The sequence below is a fragment of the Ricinus communis genome, chromosome 8 (assembly GCF_019578655.1).
Source record: "Ricinus communis isolate WT05 ecotype wild-type chromosome 8, ASM1957865v1, whole genome shotgun sequence".
Classification (NCBI taxonomy): domain Eukaryota; kingdom Viridiplantae; phylum Streptophyta; class Magnoliopsida; order Malpighiales; family Euphorbiaceae; genus Ricinus; species Ricinus communis.
In genome coordinates this window covers 8,795,481-8,817,423 of record NC_063263.1, presented here as the reverse complement: position 1 = coordinate 8,817,423, position 21,943 = coordinate 8,795,481, and the positions used below count along the sequence as shown (strand labels likewise).

At 33.8% G+C, this 21,943-nt stretch overlaps 3 protein-coding genes across 3 annotated transcripts; all 3 read right to left on the bottom strand.

The window, feature by feature from the left end:
• Window positions 1-158: 158 nt before the first annotated feature.
• LOC8273801 (CASP-like protein 3A1) lies at window positions 159-2,182 on the bottom strand. The gene is made up of 3 exons (XM_002515940.4): window positions 1,692-2,182; window positions 832-967; window positions 159-578 (listed from the first exon to the last, which is right to left on the bottom strand). Exons 1-3 carry the CDS (start codon window positions 1,979-1,981, stop codon window positions 357-359), a joined length of 648 nt encoding a protein of 215 aa, XP_002515986.2. The 5' UTR covers window positions 1,982-2,182; the 3' UTR covers window positions 159-356.
• Window positions 2,183-4,500: 2,318 nt separating this feature from the next.
• On the bottom strand, window positions 4,501-8,230 carry LOC8273800 (nuclear pore complex protein NUP35). The gene is made up of 4 exons (XM_002515939.4): window positions 8,073-8,230; window positions 7,171-7,779; window positions 5,955-6,066; window positions 4,501-5,038 (listed from the first exon to the last, which is right to left on the bottom strand). The coding sequence occupies exons 2-4, from the start codon at window positions 7,746-7,748 to the stop codon at window positions 4,730-4,732; spliced, it is 999 nt and encodes a 332-aa protein (XP_002515985.1). The 5' UTR covers window positions 7,749-7,779; window positions 8,073-8,230; the 3' UTR covers window positions 4,501-4,729.
• A 427-nt stretch (window positions 8,231-8,657) lies between these two features.
• On the bottom strand, window positions 8,658-9,548 carry LOC8273799. Its single transcript, XM_015717345.3, has 3 exons — window positions 9,360-9,548; window positions 9,111-9,173; window positions 8,658-9,007 (listed from the first exon to the last, which is right to left on the bottom strand). Exons 1-3 carry the CDS (start codon window positions 9,429-9,431, stop codon window positions 8,810-8,812), a joined length of 333 nt encoding a protein of 110 aa, XP_015572831.1. The 5' UTR covers window positions 9,432-9,548; the 3' UTR covers window positions 8,658-8,809.
• Between the last annotated feature and the right edge of the window lie 12,395 nt (window positions 9,549-21,943).

The window sequence follows — 21,943 nt, the reverse complement described above, 5'->3', positions numbered from 1 at the left end:
TAGTCATTCAACTAATTGATATGAATATAATTCCGAGGCCTTTTACCAATTATTACTGTTAATAATTGAGATTTCAGCAATCAAAAACCAGGGGCTTGCTAGAACCAATTACTACATTGCACATATATATATATACCAGTCCCATTAGCAGATAAAGATTGAACAATCTGATCATAGGTCGCTGAACTTGGATATGGTGCGAGTAAAAGTTACACCCATCTTGCTCTTTACAAAGGCAACTGTAAATATGATAGACTACAAAATTTCCACTGAAGAACTAGAAGATCACCAAAATAAATAGAGCCAGCAGTATTTCCTACAGGTGTACAAACCCAGTAAGCATCCATAAACAAACTTCAATACTTGGACTTGGAGAGCCAGATGACCTCCTGAACAGCTAACGCAGCGAGCAACAAGCAACTGATGAAAGCGAAGGCTATAGAGACCGCAACATGGTTACAAAAGTAATTTAAAGGCTTGCAGAAATTCGGCAAAGCTGTGTGTTGAATTCCTGTGCGGTTCAGGTTGGTGACCCCGGATGCAGCGGCCCCAGCACTAATCATTGCATATGCAAAAACCTGAGGAGTTGAAGATTAATCAGGCCAGTATAAAGAAGAAGTTGTGCACGAGGCAAAACTGAGTTATTGAAACATTCGACAGAATTCTTGAAAAAGGTCCAAGTTAAGCTCAGAGTGAAAATCAGAATTCTTGAAATATGCAGTTGATTTTTGTGTACAAATAGAAGCATATAAACATTACTGTAGACATACACACACCTCAAATTCGAAGGGCAATATATTCATGACTAAGAAGATAATAAGAGTACAGTACCTGATCTCCTGCGAAAATAAGCCATGCATGACTTCTTGATGGAATCACTGGAGATTTCCTGAGCAATCTTGACATGCTAATTAACAGTTGCAGCAAGGAGTGTGCAGCAACAGCAGCTGATACTCCAACTAAATACCTGCACAGCACCAAATATCTGAATCAACAACCACTAATCATCCGAACAAGCCGTCTAACTACCTTTTTATTTGAATCTGAAACCACTCAATTTCACCAACCATATAGTTATTTCTTGTGCAATCAACTATATCTAAAATTAGTAAATTTTATGCTTCAAGAAATATGTTGTTAAACCATCCTATCATAGTAATGATACATACTCATTTCAACATCATTGTCACTGAAAACTTCCAAAATTCCATGAACCCAATATTCTAAACTAAATAAAAAAGAAAAATTTAAATATAAGAAACTCACGGGTTTGATTCTGTTCATTCAAATGCTATGGAAGAACCAAAAACTTGTTTTTTTTTACTCACAGAAGAAACAAAAACGAGGGCAATTTCGTCAACAACTTCATCAGAATCAATATCTTTCTCATAACAGGACAAAATAAGCAAAGGCAGGACACCGATTTTGTCGGTCAATTCACAGTAATTCAGACCAATAATTAAGGACATTGTAGACAATTAAAAGTATCATAGAAGAACTGGCAAACTGTTTGGTTACTAAGAAAATGAAGGAAAATGAAAGAAAGCTAAAAACTTTAGCCTCATTCCATTATTTCAATCCTTCAAAACAAAACCCACAAAAGAGTTTTTCATTTTCTTTAGTTTTCATAACTTTCTCAGCAACCAAACAATAAAAAATAAACAAATGGCCACGATCATCATTTGACTTACTCAAAAGAGTGAGAGAAAGACCACTTAGAGCGAACGGGAAGCATAAAACCATAAATCGAGACAGTGCTAGACTGATGAGCTGTGACCATGAAAGAAACTGCCGTTACAGAGGTTATTGTGCATAGCAGCCTAAGTATTACGTGCATGACATCAGCTTTCCGGCCAAAAGGCTTTGCTACTCCACCACCCACCACCAGTGGCCCACTCATTGTTTCATTGTTCTCTGTTGCTGCCACCTTTGACTCCGGTAGCTGCACTGCCACCTCTATTTTTTGACCATTCGTCATCATATCTTCTCTTCACTTTCTTGATCTTTCTTGATATTGATTCTTGTTATATATACTTACTTATTAAGAAAAAGAAACCCTTCTTTTTCTTTTTCTTTCTTTTCTATTTCTTTGTGTTTCTCTGGTCAAGGAGTGCTAGGATTTTATAGGACAAGAGGTTTAGTACTTTAGCTCTATCCGAGCTATTTATTTGTATAATTGTTTTGTAGCAACAACATAATATTTTTCTCCTTGTTGAATAAAAAAGAATTAGCTGAATTGATAAATAATTAAAAATGAGAATCATGCGAATCTCATCTTTTTCATTTTAATTATTGATAAATTATTTTAAACTTTAAAAAGAAATTAACCAAACAATAATGAAATCATTACACTTAAATAATCTCCAAAAATAGCATAATTGAGGGGATATGCTCCTTAATTACGTAATTGAGCAAAGTTTTATTTTTAAGGGAGACCACATAAGATTCTTTTTTCTAAGTGAGTTTTTATAGTTTAATGTGATAATTTATTCCTTTTTTTTTCTTAAAATTAATAAAGTTTAGATTTTAATATTGGTCTTTACTTTAATGGTCTTGCTTTAACACTAGATTAGTAAGGCACATTAACATATAATCAAATTTTACATGAATAACGTATTCTTCAAAACGTTAGAACTCTTCAAGCAAAATTAGAGATGGCAGAGGACAGTGCCAATAAGCTATGCCTAAAGTTATTAGATTAAATAAGTGAGATGAAATTTATGGCAGTTGTGTAGAAAGATAAGGGTTCTATCTTGTATGAATTAAAATACGTGAGATCAGAACATTAAAAATATATACCAAAATTCATCATAGATTACACTACTACTATAATTGAACAAAACATTAAAAACAGAGAGCTGGCCTTGTATTTTTCAATCTATTGGTAATAGGGTATGATGAGCAACTGTTGGATCTTGAAATTGACGCTAGTGTTGCAAGTGGTTTGGACACTAATCATCCATATAAGAGGCTTGAAGACGAAATTTCAAAATTGAATTGTAAAATACATAGATAAATATTATGAAAAGAAAATAGTTCATCTTTTATTTGTGCAAGTAATCTGAATAGATAAAAATTTAAAGTTTTTTAATATGAAGGAAATATAAAAGTTTGAAGGACTTTGATTAATTATTGTTGTTAGATATGTGAGTATATTGGTGTATTGTAATTAAATTTTAGTTTTGGTAAAGGAATGGGATCTCTTTTCATACATTAGAAATTAGGATTGATAATTAACACAGTGACCAGTCAGTGAACAGTGAACAGTGAACAGTAGCTGCAAGTTATGCATTATCTATTATAAACAATCATCATTATTGTTGTGATTTTTAAAACAGTGATGCACTATTTTGCAGTCTCTGGAACATTGGCTAAAATTTATGCATACACCATAATAAATAGGCAACTAATACCGATTACCCTTAAAAGTTCGAATTAGAAGAAGCAGAGCTGTTAAACATAAAAAGGATTCACAGACAAAAATTCTTGATTTTGGAGAGATCAACACTTCCCAAAAAATTGGATCAAATCTCCATAGTGAATCTCAATCACTATTGCACTTGGAAGAAGTCTTGCTTGCCAATCCTGTGAAGCCTCCTAATTTTTAGACAGAGGTAAACTAATTTGGAAGTGTAAAAAAAATTTTTTTTAAAAAAAGGATTGAAATTATGTTTAGCTAATTTGAAAGGACATACCGAATTGATCTTCAGACCAAGAAATGTTGTTGCTGACTGATGGCTAGCAATTAGATGTGTGATTACAATTACTCCAACCGTAATCAGAAGATCATATGGCTTTGAGAAAGAGACAGAAATTAGGATTAGTGCCTGCAGTCAGCCCTGCCCAAAATATCATTTGGAGATAAGAACTTATGACAGTAGAGTTTGAGTTTGAGTTTCGGTAAGCAACAAAATAGCTTACCCGAAGGCAATAAAAAAAGAAGTCATTTACCAAGATACTGGCAGACATTGGAAACCAGACAAGTAGCATTTTAAGTCTATTGCGGACGAAATTTCTCACCTCAATCGGAAGTCATTCTCCATCGCCAAGTCCTGAATTTGCGGTACTTATGGATGGGGCTTTGGTGATGTAATTCTTACAAGGGAAAAGGATAATCTCAATTGTTTTTCCAGCTGTTGGGCATTTCTCAGAATACAAGATAGTAATATGCCAAGGCCAAAAACTATTAAATGAAACAAAGCTTGATGGTAGAATCCTGAGGTTGGCTCCCATTATTACCCATGCGTACGGCATTAAAGCACTCTGGTAACTGCAGCATGAAATCAAGACAGGTGCTTATGGGTTCTCTATATGCGTATTATATAATCCTAATTTGTTCTCCAATGCCACAGTGTTGGGAAAATGAAAGAAAGCGGGAAAATGAAAGAAAGCAGTCATGATCCTGTTATTTCTACATTTAATTCTGGCCTTCGTAAATCTGTTGTTAACTTTTAAACTTAACCTATGCCAATAGTTTCCTCTTGCTTAGTTGCACATCCATTTTCTTACAGATTATGATGTTATACTTCCATTTCTCGACCTTTAAACAACTTTATCACCAGTCTTACAATTTCATGACAAGGAATGCAGCACCTCCTACATTGGAAAGATATTGAATCAAGCTCAGGAGATTAACAAAAGACTCTCACTGTCAGTCTTGAAGTGCTGAAAGAACTCATTTATCTTGCCGTAACAAGATCATAAGAAGCTGTATGGGTAAGCAAAAGCCCTAAATGCCAAACATCACATCAAAGATTTTGGATACTACAGACTTGGCTGGAGAAGCAATGGAACCTCCTGACTGTCGGGCACTGCTACTGCCATTTTGAATATGGTACGGGCGAGAAGAAGCTCCTAATGTTTTCAACTCTGAGCTTCTAGAAGATGATGGAGGGGGTAAGGTCATGAATCCCTGATTGTTAAGTCTTTCATTCAGAGCCTGGCGTTGCATTGGATCCACTGGCTTTACACCTACTATTAGTACCCCATTTATTTGCATTCCATTCTTGCTGAGAGCCTTCTGAGCATCCGACCGACTCTGCATCAACAAAGACAGGCCAGTTCACAACAATTTGTTAACTTTTAACATCATGTCTCATCAGCAGATTAAAAATGTTAACCTTAATATTTTAGCTAAAACTAACAGCAGATTTCATCCCGCTTCCCTATACAGCAAAATCAAAATCTACAAGCTTCAAAAACACATGTTAACAATGATTAAAATAAACAGACACTTGAGACTGTTCAATTGATTATAAACACTTGCAAATTTTTTAAAGAGATAGAAAAAAGTAGGAAAAAGAGGAGAAGGCAGCTGCAATAATAAATCTTTCTTATTGTCTCAATTGCATTTTTCGTATCACAATAAGTTAAAAAAAGAATGGAAAATATAATCAGAAAACGCTTGGATAATTAATTATCATTCTGCATACTTTTGAATTACATGAACCTTTAAGCACAAATAGTTTTATGTAATGGCATAAAAATTCATTTCCATAGCCATCATCTTTATGGAAAATCAGGCATACTTGGCTAACTGCAAAAATCTATCAAAACCATTCAGAATAAAATAAATGACATGCATAGGGACTTTCATGGTTGACAGAAAATGATGAAGTTGCATAAGCGAAGAGCCTAATTCCCACAAATTTAACAGAAAATTGATCACTAGACATAACATTGTCCTTATGTTCAGCCTCCTGGTTTCTCAGTTCCCAATTGTTTCATATAATTTAATTAAATTATAAACCCTTAGCCCTGTGTTACAAGTTTCTGACAAGTAAAAGTAGCACGCACTTGAGCTATTCTGATTATATGATGTCAGTGCCGTAGTCCATGTGAAGAGTTGCAACAAGGACAAGGACAAGACAGAGAAATGATTTTACTTCAATCAACAGAAATTATGGAGCCCCAACCTTAAATTACATTATATAGCGCACAAGTAGAATTAGAACCTGATAAAGAATGTGCATCCAGTTAGCATCCCTTGGACCAGGAACATGTTTCAAGATCACACCACATTTTTCAAACTCCCGCAGAACTAGATTGGTATCACCAGGAGAGAACCTATAAGGAATATTCAGGATCAGTAATATATAGATCTACAGTGTCGACATAAAGAAGAAAACCAAAAAAAGAAAGCAGGAGAATATTCATCTTGCAAAATAAGTAAAGCAAGGCAAAATATTATGCCAGCATTTAAGACTTTAAGAACCCCACCAATCATATTCACCAAAAGAAAGAGCAGTAATTAGTTTCAGAAATTAATCTGGGTTGAAATTGAGACAGGTTCCCTGTATTAAATACTTGAATTGACAATAGAGCAGAGGTTCAAAAGCCAACAAAAACATAAGGGTGTTGCAGAGATAGTATTAAGAATATCAATATTTGAAGAAGGTGCCCAAATACTAAAATAATCTTTTCCAAATTATATTTTCAGGATAAAGGGATACTACAAATGAGTTCACATTCTTCCAGGAAAGAGATATAAAGAAACTCAAAACTTGGGTGTATGCCTAGGAACTTTCAAATGTAAATGACATACATGTCAGTTGCGGCAGCACAGATTTATCTACATAAAATGCTCAAGCTTGATATTTCTAGAAACAGACTAAAAGACTGGCAGTATGAATATATTTATTTCCAGCAAAAATGCACCATTTTATTTCATTTATCTCTACCATAATATATACAGACAGCTTTATCAGACCCAGATCTCCTCTGATGCTGACATGCATGGGTGCCACATCCAGAGAACAGGGATAGGGGGTCCATGATTCAGATTTCAAAGCGTACTGATGATTTTATACAAGTGCTATTCTAAGTTGCCCTCTCAAACAAACTATACAACAATGAAAAACTGAATCCATCACCCCTGCATTATAAATTTCTTATGTAGGTTCCCTTAACATGTGTATCCTCCAATGCTCAAGAGTACATTAAAAAGTATAGCACCAAATAGAACTTTTTAATACTCGTAAGAAGAATATCTATCAAATTTGGGAGAGTAAAGCAAGATAAAAGTACTAGATAACCATGAATTATTTTCAATTCCATCATGACAACCAAGAGTGAATGAAGTGAATGAAGATATAATTGACAAGATAACAAATCCTGAGAAACAAATAAATTGAGCAATAACTATGATATAAGAGTGCACCAAAGCCATACCCATAAACAGTAACCCATTCTTCCTCATCAAATTTCCCAGTAGGCAAATTATTCCTCTGCATCTCTGGCCTTGCAACTTCCCTTAGTGGTGGAAGTATGATCAGAGCACCAGGCTGAACCACACCTTCAACAGGAGAACCTTTTCCTTTATCTTCCTGCTCACTACTACTAGCCTTAGCTGGTGACCACCAAGTAGAACTTGCAGAACCCTGTTGATTCTGATGCCCATTCATCAATGCAAACGAAGTGCTTGCATCTGATTTACTTTTTGATGGGATCATAAACTCCCTCCCGGAAATTTGTCTAGGACTTCTTGGATCCGACTTAACCTCTGGCGACACAGGATAATCAGGAATGCCAGACTCAGGAGAAAAATCTGAACGGTCCTCTAATGTATACATAGGAGGGGGTGGAAGATCCGAACCCCCAAAATTCTCACGCCATAGAGCAGATACCGCTGCTGCTTGGCCAGGAGTTGCAAATTTCCCTTTACGAGCGGATACTGGTGATGCTAAATCTTGGTAAAACAATGACCTACTCCCAGATGATTTAGGAGTTCTATTTACTAAAGTGCTCATCCTGATAATTGCCTTCAAATGAAATTTTGACCTTGACCCAGCAAGTAAATTCAAATAATTAAATTAGTATTTGAAATAAATAAGAAATAGAACAAGAAACGTGATTTGTAGCTCAACTGGAAGTATCTACATAGCTAATTAATCAGAATAGTCATGGATTCTCAATTCTATTAGCAAAAACCTAACATTAACTTAAAGCTGTGTCCATTAAGTAGCTTAAAACACCCAAAAAAAAAAAGCAAAAAAAAAAATGCATATTTGCTTCTCAATTTCTACGAAAGCAAGTAACGAATCGTAAGAATCGAGAGCGAGCAAAGAGCATACCTGTTCAATTGAGGGTTTTAAAAAATTTAGAAAGAAATGGTTTCCCTCTCAAAAAGCTGGGAAGGAAGTTCTCTCTTTTGTCTAAAATGGAGATTTTTCAAACCCTAAACCCTCGATCTCTAATGTAATTCAAATTTTAATGGGCGAGTTCAAATGACGAAAATAGCCTCACTTAATAATTGCTCTTTCCCTCGGCCCCTTTTAGCCCGTATTGATGTCGGGCCAGCTCCGTTATTTGGACAGCGCAGACAAAATGGTCCCACTGAAAGCTTTTTAAATTAAATTATTCTTATAATAAGTCAAATTAAAAATTAGTACGTATATAAGGCGGCGGACAAAACTTATGATGATTATGCGACGGATGACAATAGCGACAGAAGTCCGTCACCAAACATTATAACATTATAAAGAGCCACAGCAGATTATTGTCCAACAATAACCCTTTGCAATATTTCACTCAAGAGACAGGCCATTGCAGAATCATAGGCGACAAAAATCTGTTGCAAAAGTTATTGGGCAGCAATAACTGTATATCAAAATCATGAATGAATTACTCGTACATTAAAAGGTCCACTAACATGACGATAATCTCAATTGTAAAACTAACAAATATATTGCAAAATATTACAAATAACAAGCTTAATTACAGCATGATTATTCCCAATAGACACACAGTCATTTAAAGTCCCTGTGCGTCATCCTAGACATAATTTATTTAATAATGTATCCAAAACAAATCAAAATGGAGCTGAAAGTGGCTCCTTAATATTAATTTGATCTGGGGATTCTATGTTGCTTGTGATGACTGAACATTGACAAGGACTCTCAAAATCTTCACCCTTATCCTTATGACAATAATCCACAGGCTCCTGGTGGTGATCTTCTTGATGTTTATTTTCCTCTATCTGATCCATTTGCTTCTCCGGTCTTAAACCCTGCAAAGCAAATTAGGCAGGTGCAAAGTTTAAGAAAGTACTAATATTAATGTGTAAACCTTTATCCGTAACTAATAATGATTTAGTTGAGAAACACATGCACCTTAATGAATACAGTGTATGCTTCTTCCGCTTTCATCTTTTGCACTACATCTGCGGCTATCTCCTGCACAAAATGAAAACTAATTCATACTAGAAAATCCGGTTTTATATCAAATAATTCCATTAAACTGGAGAAAACAACTGATATCGACGACAGCAAACAATCAAAACTATTACTATATAAAACATTAGTTGATTATTTCAGTATATCAATTCATGGAAGAGAAGAATGGAATACAAATATGGTTACCCTAGCATGGATGAGTTGGCCTTGTTTCAGAGTACGAGGCTCTAATTCAATAGAGCAACAAACGTTAGACATAGAATATTATGAACAACAAACCAAAATGTATAAAGCACAGAGGTTGGATTATAGCCCATCACCCTCTCCCTCCAATAATGTTCTTATCACTCACTTTCATCCACTTACAAGTTTATATATGCACAAACCAGACACACTTCCAACTGATTGATATTTTCATCTTTCACTCACGGATTAAAAAGTAATTGGCTAAAAACTAGAGGTTATAAACAAAAGCATGCCATCTTTCTCATTCACTTCTCGTGCTATTGTGCTCACGAGCTCAATCTCTTCTTCTTCTTTTTCTTTTTTGTTTAATGGTTGATAATGAATGGATGTGGTTAGACACACCATATTAGGTGGTTCTTAAGGCAAAAGTTAAATCTAAAGTACCCAAAAGACTCGCCCAGGAAAATATATTAATTTAGTTATTTGTTCTTTTTTATTCATAAATGAGAGAAGAAGAATGATTTAAATTCAAAACATGTTGAAATATGTATTTGCTATCCGTTTAAACCTCTAACTACATTAGTTAAGATATGTATTGATCTTTTGTTTACAAAAGATTAATGTGATTACTATGTGAGCAGTACAAATTGGTGAAATCACTTCTATCCGGTCTCTCTCTCTCTCTCTCTGAATTTGGGCTTAAGACTGCTTGGGCCCTTGAACACAGGAATTTAGCTGGACTTTTGGCCCATACCAACAAGATTCGACAAAAGAACAAAAAGAAATAGCCTTTGAATTATTTGAGAAAAGTTAATTGGACACCCAGTATTTCTTTTGTTTCAATTAAATCCAAAATTAAAATAGTGTTGATAATAGAGGTTAACTATTCTGCCTATAGACTTCCAAAGGGTTTGCTAATTAATTAATCCTTACTATTAAAATTAATAAAATAGAACATGAAAGATAAAATCAAATTTACTATTACTATCAAAAACAACTTACTGAAAAGGACTAAAGTGCTAATATGCCTTAAATTTAAAGTCAATAAGCAATTAGCTCAGATTTTAGCTTTCCCGCCAATTTGCTCCGCAGTTTTTCGAAAGTGGCTACTATAGCCCAATAAAGTGACTTAAGCAATATAAAAAGTTCAATTGGTCCTTAAACTCATACTAAATTGAAAATCATATGAATTATTTAATTTTAAGGTAATTTAATCCTATTATCAAACTTATATAAATTAAGATTAAATTATGTAAAATTAAAAAAATTTGCTAAACTAAAAAATTTATTTAATTAGAGTTTGATATTTTGTATGAAATTCAAAGATCAATTTAAAATTCTTTGTTATAGACTAAATTTTTTGATTGGACTTAATCGGCCAATTTGGCAAACTATTGAATAAATTGATTATAAAATTAAAACCTGAGGTAATTGCCTATTAACTTCAAATTGAGGAACTAAATTGACAGTATGGCCTCCCCTTCGGTTTCAAGCACAATCAAGTCAAATCAACTAAAGCAACAACTTTTTCCTTGTCCCAAATAATCCTAATTATTATTAAATAAGAATATGATAAAATTTGAATTCTGTGACACTTTATATCCGAAACAAACACGGCATTTAGCTTACCGTGAAGCAGTGATCAATGTTATGGGAGGAGAATTATTATATGCTGTTAGAATACAGTCTATACATTGAGATTCCACCTATTTAATTATAGAATTGTATCTATTGGGGGGAAATAAAATTAAATTATCCAGAGAACCGTCCGGCCCATTCCCCATTCCATGCATGCCGCCAATTGAAAGTTGAAGGTTCATGTTCCCTGTTTTGCTCTTTAAAAATTTGTTTCTTCAAATTAATTATTCATATTTGGAACTATATAGAAATTAAATGGTAATTATGCCATGCCATGCATTATGGGTTCAAAGGATATCTACCCACTCCTTTCCTCCTCCAGAAAAATGAGAAAAATTAAATAAATTAAATAAAGGACATATATTAGTACTCAATTGCAGCAATTGAGCAAATTAATTTCCTAGCCAGGTGAAGGGAAATGCCACAGAAATGGAGGCCTAACATTTTACTCTACCGGTTCAATTGTATGGGATTGTCTTATTAAAGACTTGTTCAGGAAATGGTGACATGGCCACAGACACTCAATCCTATGGCGACTTTGCCCATTGCTGTGTACTCATGCTTTTATTATTCTTTGGGTAACTAATTATTTTTAATATAATGTAATGTTTAAAATATAAAAAGAAATTATATAATTATGATCACTTAAAATATAGCTTTATTTATTTTTATCTTCTTATAAATATTATTTAAACACTTTATTTATTGGGATTAATTATTAGCGGATTTATACTTAATAATTGAATAAAACTCATCTAGTGAGATTTTAATATCAACCGTTGATTTAACAATTATATATTTTAATCAATCAAAGTTATTAATTTACTTATTCTATTTTAATTCAAAATTATTGAAATTGTAATTATCGTTAACTATCGACATTAAAAATTTAAAATTTAAAACATTAGTGCGGTGACATTCGCATGACTCCAAAAATAATGTTAGTTATTGATATTTTGAGTCATCAAATCTTCAATGGATGCGACATATACCACAAAAAAAAAAGAAAAAAAAAAAAGGAATTTTTGATAATACAGAATGTATAGGAGTCAATAGAATCATATATTATGAGACTAATTTGGGTTGAGATCATCACCTTCGTATTTCTCACATTGGGTTGGAGCCAAATCAGTGAAGTGAAAGAAGAGCACTTCCCCATCTTTTTCTATGGAGCCAACAGCCAAGCAAATCACTAGCTATAGTATTACCTACCGACAATGACCCGCCTATTGCCCATAACTTGCCTTTGCCCATATATGATAACGCTACCTCACCACCCATATTCTGAATTCCCCAAAATTCTCTTCATCCCCCCAACTTCTAACTTTAGCAAGCCCGAGAGAAACAATGAGTTTAATTTTATCTTATATATAATAATTTAAGGAGTCCTTCAGCATGACGCTGGACTTAATTTTTTAATTATTAAAAGAAGAAGACTCATTTTAGATAAGTTAAATAATTGACATTTTAATTATGAAAAATTTGAAACTATACTTTAAGACTTTGAAAAGTAATTTTCGTTCACTAAACAAAAGAAATGTTATTAGTAAAAATTTTAAGAGGAATATACTACTTCTTCCATAAGATATAAGGAGAAAATAACTCGTTTTAAACTAAAAATTGTGGCAGATATTCGTATTGAATATGATCTATCATATTTTATATTTTCTATACATAAATTTTAATCAAATGTTGAAATTATTAAAAAAATAAAATTAAAAATTTTAGATAATTATTTATTAGAAAATAAACTTCCAACCACTAATTGTAAACTCAATAGTTAACTACTAGACATAAATCAAGAGTCACCTGCACCCATGACCTAACAAAGTGAAGATAACAAGCTACCTCTGAGCTACTCAAAGTCAAAGTTGTGAAATTTACCAAACCATCTCAACAATAAACAACTGTGTATGTATGTATGTGAATTTAAAAAAATAAGGCAAAACCTATAATTTGGCCCTTGAACTATTAACTTTTATTTCAATAGGTCCTTGTATAAATAATTTATTTTATTGAGTCTTTAAACTATTAGTTATGCTCTGTTTAAGAACTTTTTGACAATCCTCTTAAGCGTGTTCTAGACGCACTTAACAATGTTAAGAATATGACAAAGAATTAATAAAAATGACAACTTGGAAAATAAACATATGTGTATATGCCAGGTGGGATGCAAGGTGGAAAGTTACTTTTAAGCTACATATTAAAATTAGGGTTTCTTCAAATGTGGCATCTTTGTTATTTCCTCTACCACATTAAAACCCTAGAAAAATGGAAGGTAGCGATGGAGGTGAGTCTGGTGGAAGCAATATTGTCTTCGATGATGGTCTTTTGGGAGGGGTTGAAAATTCCCACATTGTTCATTGCCATTGTGGAGCTAGTGCAATACTATTTATTTCAAGGGATGAAAATAACCCAAATCGAAAATTCTGGAGGTGCTCCTTTGAGGTAATAATGGACTTTGAAACCTCTTCTTGTACGTTCCTTAGGCAAGATTAAACATTTTTTGGTTTAATTTTATAGCCACCAATTTGCAACTACTTTAAATGGCATGATAAGTGGAGGAGTGAAAGGTGTCTAGCTTTGCTGAATGAAATAAGGACACTGAAGCTTTCTTTTGAGGTGATTTCTTCTTTAATATATATTCCACTCCAAATCTTCCTTCATTAACTACCTCATTAAAACTAACTTGTGAATTATTGCATGGATTCCTCATAGCCACGGTAGAAGGACATGCACCTTCTTCTTTACTTCTACATCCCACATGTGAGTTCTTTGTTGCATATCTATCACCTTTGTTTTTGCCTGTAGACTTTGTCTGGCTATAATACTCTGAAACAAATGCATTTTTTGCACCAATTTAAGAAGACTGCCCACCATTTGAACTTTTTCTTGTCCCTTTCTTTACTCTTTTCATTGGGGCAGAAACCTATTAAAACTACCAAACATAGTTGTAAGACACCAAATAACTTCAAAAATTAGCCAAATAGATTTATGAGTACCTGAGTTGCTTTTTCTCTATTAGGACAATATCTCACATTATGTGAATTGCTCTTGCATATCTTATAATGCATTAATCTTTCTTGTCTTTCTAATTTAGCAACTATCTTCACTTAATCTTTATCTTTCCTCCTTGCCCTCTTTGGCCTTCCAGACATCTTTCTGACTTGAGATGGAGCTATTGGTGTAGCTCCTAGCTTTGGCCAAACCTCTTTACCCCTTAGAGGCTACAATGAATAAGAATAAGCCTTCAGGTAGGTGTCTTTGTGATACCGGTGAGCCACAAAGTCTTCTAGATCCTTATCTTGGTTATACACACACTACATATTGACATGAAATTTCAGTCAACTGCCATTCTCTGCATGTACATGTCTTGTTCTCTATATGAACTGTGTGCCTTATTGCGGTATTATGAATGAATGTTATTTCAAATTCTTCATCTCTGTTGAAGTCATTGTACCATAGATAACTCAATTTCTTGTTCTTTTCAAGCTTCTTTAATGCCCTAGGACGGATATCCAAAATCCAACTGCTAGCAAAGTTTCTTTTCTTCCAAATTCTGTTCATAACCTATTTTCTAATATCACCCAACATTGTGATGATGGGCCTGCACCTAACTTCTAAGATCCAATCATTATAAGTCTCAGCTAGGTTATTATCAACCACATCACACTTTAGTAAGTCCAAGGGGAAAAAAGTCTTAACTTATTGATGCATTGGGTGCTCAAACAGATCATCCACAATTCTTACACCAAGATTTTCTAACTCAGTAATATTACACTTCAGTTTGTTTGTGGACTTTGCACAGGCCCATAAGGCTTTTTTCCTTTCATCTCCCCCCTATTTCTTGGCCCAAGCAACATATATGTGTCTAACACACATTCGATGATGCACATTTGACAATTCTTCTCTTATTGCACTTTCCCAACTATGAAAATAAAATACAATTCATAAATGCAAAATGGTACTGATATAGCAACTAGATAATGTAAATTAAACAATTATCAGAAATGCTGACCTTTTTCATGTCAAAAATAATTGTATACCCCTTTCCATCTCCAATAGGCAAGTCATATTTCATTGCCATTGTGGAGCTAGTGCAATACTATTTATTTCAAGGGATGAAAATAACCCAAATCGAAAATTCTGGAGGTGCTCCTTTGAGGTAATAATGGACTTTGAAACCTCTTCTTGTACGTTCCTTAGGCAAGATTAAACATTTTTTGGTTTAATTTTATAGCCACCAATTTGCAACTACTTTAAATGGCATGATAAGTGGAGGAGTGAAAGGTGTCTAGCTTTGCTGAATGAAATAAGGACACTGAAGCTTTCTTTTGAGGTGATTTCTTCTTTAATATATATTCCACTCCAAATCTTCCTTCATTAACTACCTCATTAAAACTAACTTGTGAATTATTGCATGGATTCCTCATAGCCACGGTAGAAGGACATGCACCTTCTTCTTTACTTCTACATCCCACATGTGAGTTCTTTGTTGCATATCTATCACCTTTGTTTTGCCTAGACTTTGTCCGGCTATAATACTCAAACAAATGCATTTTTGCACCAATTTAAGAAGACTGCCCACCATTTGAACTTTTTCTTGTCCCTTTCTTTACTCTTTTCATTGGGGCAGAAACCTATTAAAACTACCAAACATAGTTGTAAGACACCAAATAACTTCAAAAAATTAGCCAAATAGATTTATGAGTACCTGAGTTGCTTTTTCTCTATTAGGACAATATCTCACATTATGTGAATTGCTCTTGCATATCTTATAATGCATTAATCTTTCTTGTCTTTCTAATTTAGCAACTATCTTCACTTAATCTTTATCTTTCCTCCTTGCCCTCTTTGGCCTTCCAGACATCTTTCTGACTTGAGATGGAGCTATTGGTGTAGCTCCTAGCTTTGGCCAAACCTCTTTACCCCTTAGAGGCTACAATGAATAAGAATAAGCCTTCAGGTAGGTGTCTTTGTGATACCAGTGAGCCACAAAGTCTTCTAGATCCTTATCTTGGTTATACACACACTACATATTGACATGAAATTTCAGTCAACTGCCATTCTCTGCATGTACATGTCTTGTTCTCTATATGAACTGTGTGCCTTATTGCAGTATTATGAATGAATGTTATTTCAAATTCTTCATCTCTGTTGAAGTCATTGTACCATAGATAACTCAATTTCTTGTTCTTTTCAAGCTTCTTTAATGCCCTAGGACGGATATCCAAAATCCAACTGCTAGCAAAGTTTCTTTTCTTCCAAATTCGCTCATAACCTATTTTCTAATATCACCCAACATTTGTGATGATGGGCTGCACCTAACTTCTAAGATCCAATCATTATAAGTCTCGGCCTAGGTTATTATCAACCACATCACACTTTAGTAAGTCCAAGGGGAAAAAAGTCTTAACTTATTGATGCATTGGGTGCTCAAACAGATCATCCACAATTCTTACACCAAGATTTTCTAACTCAGTAATATTACACTTCAGTTTGTTTCATGGACTTTGCACGGGCCCATAAGGCTTTTTTCCTTTCATCTCCCCCCTATTTCTTGGCCCAAGCAACATATATGTGTCTAACACACATTCGATGATGCACATTTGACAATTCTTCTCTTATTGCACTTTCCCAACTATGAAAATAAAATACAATTCATAAATGCAAAATGGTACTGATATAGCAACTAGATAATGTAAATTAAACAATTATCAGAAATCACGACCTTTTCATGTCAAAAATAATTGTATACCCCTTTCCATCTCCAATAGGCAAGTCATATTTCATTGCCATTGTGGAGCTAGTGCAATACTATTTATTTCAAGGGATGAAAATAACCCAAATCGAAAATTCTGGAGGTGCTCCTTTGAGGTAATAATGGACTTTGAAACCTCTTCTTGTACGTTCCTTAGGCAAGATTAAACATTTTTTGGTTTAATTTTATAGCCACCAATTTGCAACTACTTTAAATGGCATGATAAGTGGAGGAGTGAAAGGTGTCTAGCTTTGCTGAATGAAATAAGGACACTGAAGCTTTCTTTTGAGGTGATTTCTTCTTTAATATATATTCCACTCCAAATCTTCCTTCATTAACTACCTCATTAAAACTAACTTGTGAATTATTGCATGGATTCCTCATAGCCACGGTAGAAGGACATGCACCTTCTTCTTTACTTCTACATCCCACATGTGAGTTCTTTGTTGCATATCTATCACCTTTGTTTTTGCCTGTAGACTTTGTCTGGCTATAATACTCTGAAACAAATGCATTTTTTGCACCAATTTAAGAAGACTGCCCACCATTTGAACTTTTTCTTGTCCCTTTCTTTACTCTTTTCATTGGGGCAGAAACCTATTAAAACTACCAAACATAGTTGTAAGACACCAAATAACTTCAAAAAATTAGCCAAATAGATTTATGAGTACCTGAGTTGCTTTTTCTCTATTAGGACAATATCTCACATTATGTGAATTGCTCTTGCATATCTTATAATGCATTAATCTTTCTTGTCTTTCTAATTTAGCAACTATCTTCACTTAATCTTTATCTTTCCTCCTTGCCCTCTTTGGCCTTCCAGACATCTTTCTGACTTGAGATGGAGCTATTGGTGTAGCTCCTAGCTTTGGCCAAACCTCTTTACCCCTTAGAGGCTACAATGAATAAGAATAAGCCTTCAGGTAGGTGTCTTTGTGATACCAGTGAGCCACAAAGTCTTCTAGATCCTTATCTTGGTTATACACACACTACATATTGACATGAAATTTCAGTCAACTGCCATTCTCTGCATGTACATGTCTTGTTCTCTATATGAACTGTGTGCCTTATTGCAGTATTATGAATGAATGTTATTTCAAATTCTTCATCTCTGTTGAAGTCATTGTACCATAGATAACTCAATTTCTTGTTCTTTTCAAGCTTCTTTAATGCCCTAGGACGGATATCCAAAATCCAACTGCTAGCAAAGTTTCTTTTCTTCCAAATTCTGTTCATAACCTATTTTCTAATATCACCCAACATTGTGATGATGGGCCTGCACCTAACTTCTAAGATCCAATCATTATAAGTCTCAGCTAGGTTATTATCAACCACATCACACTTTAGTAAGTCCAAGGGGAAAAAAGTCTTAACTTATTGATGCATTGGGTGCTCAAACAGATCATCCACAATTCTTACACCAAGATTTTCTAACTCAGTAATATTACACTTCAGTTTGTTTGTGGACTTTGCACAGGCCCATAAGGCTTTTTTCCTTTCATCTCCCCCCTATTTCTTGGCCCAAGCAACATATATGTGTCTAACACACATTCGATGATGCACATTTGACAATTCTTCTCTTATTGCACTTTCCCAACTATGAAAATAAAATACAATTCATAAATGCAAAATGGTACTGATATAGCAACTAGATAATGTAAATTAAACAATTATCAGAAATGCTGACCTTTTTCATGTCAAAAATAATTGTATACCCCTTTCCATCTCCAATAGGCAAGTCATATTTCAAACATCTCAAAAACCAAGCCCAATTCTTTTTGTTCTCAATATGTACCACTGCCTATGCTAATGGGAACATCTAATTTTTTCCATCCCTCCCAATTGTACACAAGATCTACCTCTTACATAGACCCTTCAAAAAATAGCCATTTAGGCAAAAAAATAGGCCAATAACCTTTAATCCAACCTTGTTTACATCCTTGGAAACAAACATAAAACTTTTCAAATAGATTTAGTTGTCCACCACTTTCAATGCTTGATTTCACAATGCATGTACTGCTAGGATTTAACACTTTTACTTCTTTTACATAATCAACCAAGTCAGCATATTATTTTTCATAATCTCCTAATATCTACTTCATCACTTTGACATTAGTATTCTTACAAATTATCCTGCGTGCTTTCAGTTTAAAATCTATCCTACATAAAGCTTTTATTTCTTTGATCTTAATGGTGGGTTGTGTTATAATTCTTATTTTAAAAAGTGTGGCTAGAAATAAAGAGTTGGTCATCCTATTTCTGTCCATTCTAGTACATTTTTATGCATTGGGTGGTAGGTCTTGATAATAAAAGTTTCATCAGTGCTATTAATGCTTCCAAATAACATCTAAGGGCAGCCCTTCTTATAGTGTGCTCTAACCCTCTTTGCGTCATTTTCAAAAAGTGTACTTATAAACCCTTTATTACAGTATATTTAGCAACTGCATATCTAAATTATTGGACATTGTCAAAAATCATCCCCAAACAAAAGACTGGAATAACAACCTTAACAGCAAATTTAATCCTTGTACTAGCTCTTCTTTTAGCCTCATTAAAAAAACTATCATCAGAATGACTGTAATAACTCTCTAAGTCATCATTATCACGTATTTTAAGCTGTTAGTTGACTCATTATCACTCATCCCTCCTATTCATCTTCATCATCAACTTCTTCATTTTCTTCTTGTGTTTGAGCCCTATCACCTATATCATCACTCACCATTTTTGTTTTGTTCCTAGTCCAGAAACTTCTAACCCTATCCTTTGCTTCCTGTAATTTATCATCTTCATCATCTGTTAACAAATTAACAGGTAAAAGGAACTCATTAAAAGTGAGATGAGGCTGGTCATCATCACCATTTTTCCCATTTTTTGTTGCCTGACAGAAATCCTAACATCATCTATAAAATCATTATAATCCTTTTAAGTCACACTAGAATCTTGACTACTACCAGCAACTTGAACAAAATGTTGGTTAGGCTCCTCACCGCCACTAGTAGGTCTATTTGTGTGATCAACATATACATACAGCTCATCACCGGTTCTTAGTTTTGCACCCATTTGCATGACAGTTGCATCATCACTTAATAAAACAAATCCACTTTTATCTAAATAGTATAACCACATATCCTAGTATGTCCTAATTCTTTCATATAAGCTAATAAATTAAGATATGACAACAATTCCAAGTCAAAATACTCCACTATATTGGCAACTTCACCTAAGTATTTTGGAGTATTTCCTCTAACTAACCGCCCTCCATCATTTATAACTAACTTAACATAATAACAAGCCATAATCTGCAATGAATCATAAAATATATACTCATTATTACACGTTTCCATATAAATCACAAGTATATCTCCAATAAATTATGAAAGCATTGGTGTACATTATAAATATACTTTATTAGCAAACTGAGTACTTAACCTTTACAGCTATTTCACACTTACCATTGTGATTCAGTAAACAGACAGAATACAGAACACCAGACAACAGAAAATGATAATATTTATTAAAGAAATATTACATTTAGATGAAAGATTAAACAAAATAAATTACACACACTTTTTTAAGATAAATGATCTCCCACTATTTGAATAGTTGGTTCACCACAGACAGAAAAAACGAATGATGGTCCATATTGTAAATCTACAAAAACTTGCTACAAACCTACCTTGATGTTCATTAATACTTGAAGACCACACTTCTCAAATGTGAGCACTGAAATCGTCTTCTCCATCTTTCTATCTATTAGTTCTATGAAAGCAAAAGAGGGTAACCATTACCTAAATCGGTCTCAATTAGAAAGAGTCAAATCCCTAAGCTGAACAAATAGGGTTTCTTTGAAACGGGGTCATTTTATTAAATTTAGTAGTTTTCTCTTTCATTGTCATTGTTTATATGTCCAATTATGTCCTACCCAGTATAAGTAAAGACATTTCACACTCTCGTTAAGTGCGTCTAAAGCACGCTCAGGAGGACTGTAAAAAAAGTCCTTAAACAAAGTATAACTAATAGTTTAACACAGACCTATTGAAATAAAAGTAATAGTTCATGGGCCAATTTATGGGTTTTGCCAAAAAAGAATCTAACTGTTAGAAACCACTATAAAAAGGGCAAACAAAACAAAAGGCGAAAGAAAGAAAGAAAGGAAGGAAGGAGGAGTGGGTAATTGTGGGGGGGTGGGTTGGGGAGGCGACAGTAACCCAATCAACATGTAAACAAATAACATGGAAAGATCCCTAGACAATGGGCAAGAAAAGCCATTGTTGAAATTTGGAGATATTATCCAAAACATCTCTGCACAGAGAAAGATAGAAAGAAACAGCCATGCACGTCATGTAGTGCATGTGCTTCCCTTTTCTTCATCACATGCATGTCTCTTCTTGTTTGTTTATGCTCACATGTACTATGCATGCATGTCTTTAGATACCGACAATCTCTTCTTCTTCTTCTTCATCTTCATCTTCTTCTTCTTCTTCAACTACTACTACTACTATATGTACTTCCATTGTACCAATCTTATATTAGTATTTTTGTGGCTATTTTGTGGGGCTGAAAATATTAGTATATTAAGAAAAATATGAGTCATCTAAAACATTTACTAGAAGGTAGATTTTGTAGTATCACGTAAATTGAAATAATTGATATGGTCACATGATCGGTTTTGCTGAGCATGTCCATTGTTTGCCTGGTATGGTCAACATTACTTGGTTTTACAAAGTAATTCCACTATCAATTACTACTACTAATACTACATTAATTGTCACTACCTAAATTTGTTAATGTTATACTTTAATGAAGACCATGTGACGATATAGAAATGACAACAATTAATAATGAAAGAAGAGGGAGGCTTAAACTATATATAGTTAAACTCATAATATATACTCTCTAATGAAATATTTCTTTGACTTTAGTAATAAGAGAGAGATCCTTTTAGCATAATAATAATAATAATAATAATAATAATAATAATAGCATATATTGCCATATAATGAAATAAAATTTGACCAATTGCCACTTCTCTTAATTAATCACAACCTAGGAAGAACATTGGAGATTTGGCAAATAATTATTTAATATTTCTATCATAACCTTGGACCCCAAAGGAAGAGCAAATGTCTAGGATCAAGTGGACAATTACATATCACCCTTGTACAGCACCTAACTCTTAAATCCA

What these genes read in the sequence shown, in the direction of transcription:
- LOC8273801 (XM_002515940.4), bottom strand. Translation starts at nt 1,981, where the DNA reads ATGATGACGAATGGTCAAAAAATAGAGGTGGCAGTGCAGCTACCGGAG. An exon ending in TCTTTCTCTCACTCTTTTGA is followed by an intron (nt 968 to 1,691) that starts GTAAGTCAAATG and finishes GGTGCTGTGCAG; the next exon opens with GTATTTAGTTGGAGTATCAG. An exon ending in TTATTTTCGCAGGAGATCAG is followed by an intron (nt 579 to 831) that starts GTACTGTACTCT and finishes TCAACTCCTCAG; the next exon opens with GTTTTTGCATATGCAATGAT.
- LOC8273800 (XM_002515939.4), bottom strand. Translation starts at nt 7,748, where the DNA reads ATGAGCACTTTAGTAAATAGAACTCCTAAATCATCTGGGAGTAGGTCA. An exon ending in GAATGGGTTACTGTTTATGG is followed by an intron (nt 6,067 to 7,170) that starts GTATGGCTTTGG and finishes TATTCCTTATAG; the next exon opens with GTTCTCTCCTGGTGATACCA. An exon ending in GGATGCACATTCTTTATCAG is followed by an intron (nt 5,039 to 5,954) that starts GTTCTAATTCTA and finishes TTGTTGATGCAG; the next exon opens with AGTCGGTCGGATGCTCAGAA.
- LOC8273799 (XM_015717345.3), bottom strand. Translation starts at nt 9,431, where the DNA reads ATGTCTAACGTTTGTTGCTCTATTGAATTAGAGCCTCGTACTCTGAAA. An exon ending in GCCAACTCATCCATGCTAGG is followed by an intron (nt 9,174 to 9,359) that starts GTAACCATATTT and finishes CATTTTGTGCAG; the next exon opens with GAGATAGCCGCAGATGTAGT. An exon ending in CATACACTGTATTCATTAAG is followed by an intron (nt 9,008 to 9,110) that starts GTGCATGTGTTT and finishes TTTGCTTTGCAG; the next exon opens with GGTTTAAGACCGGAGAAGCA.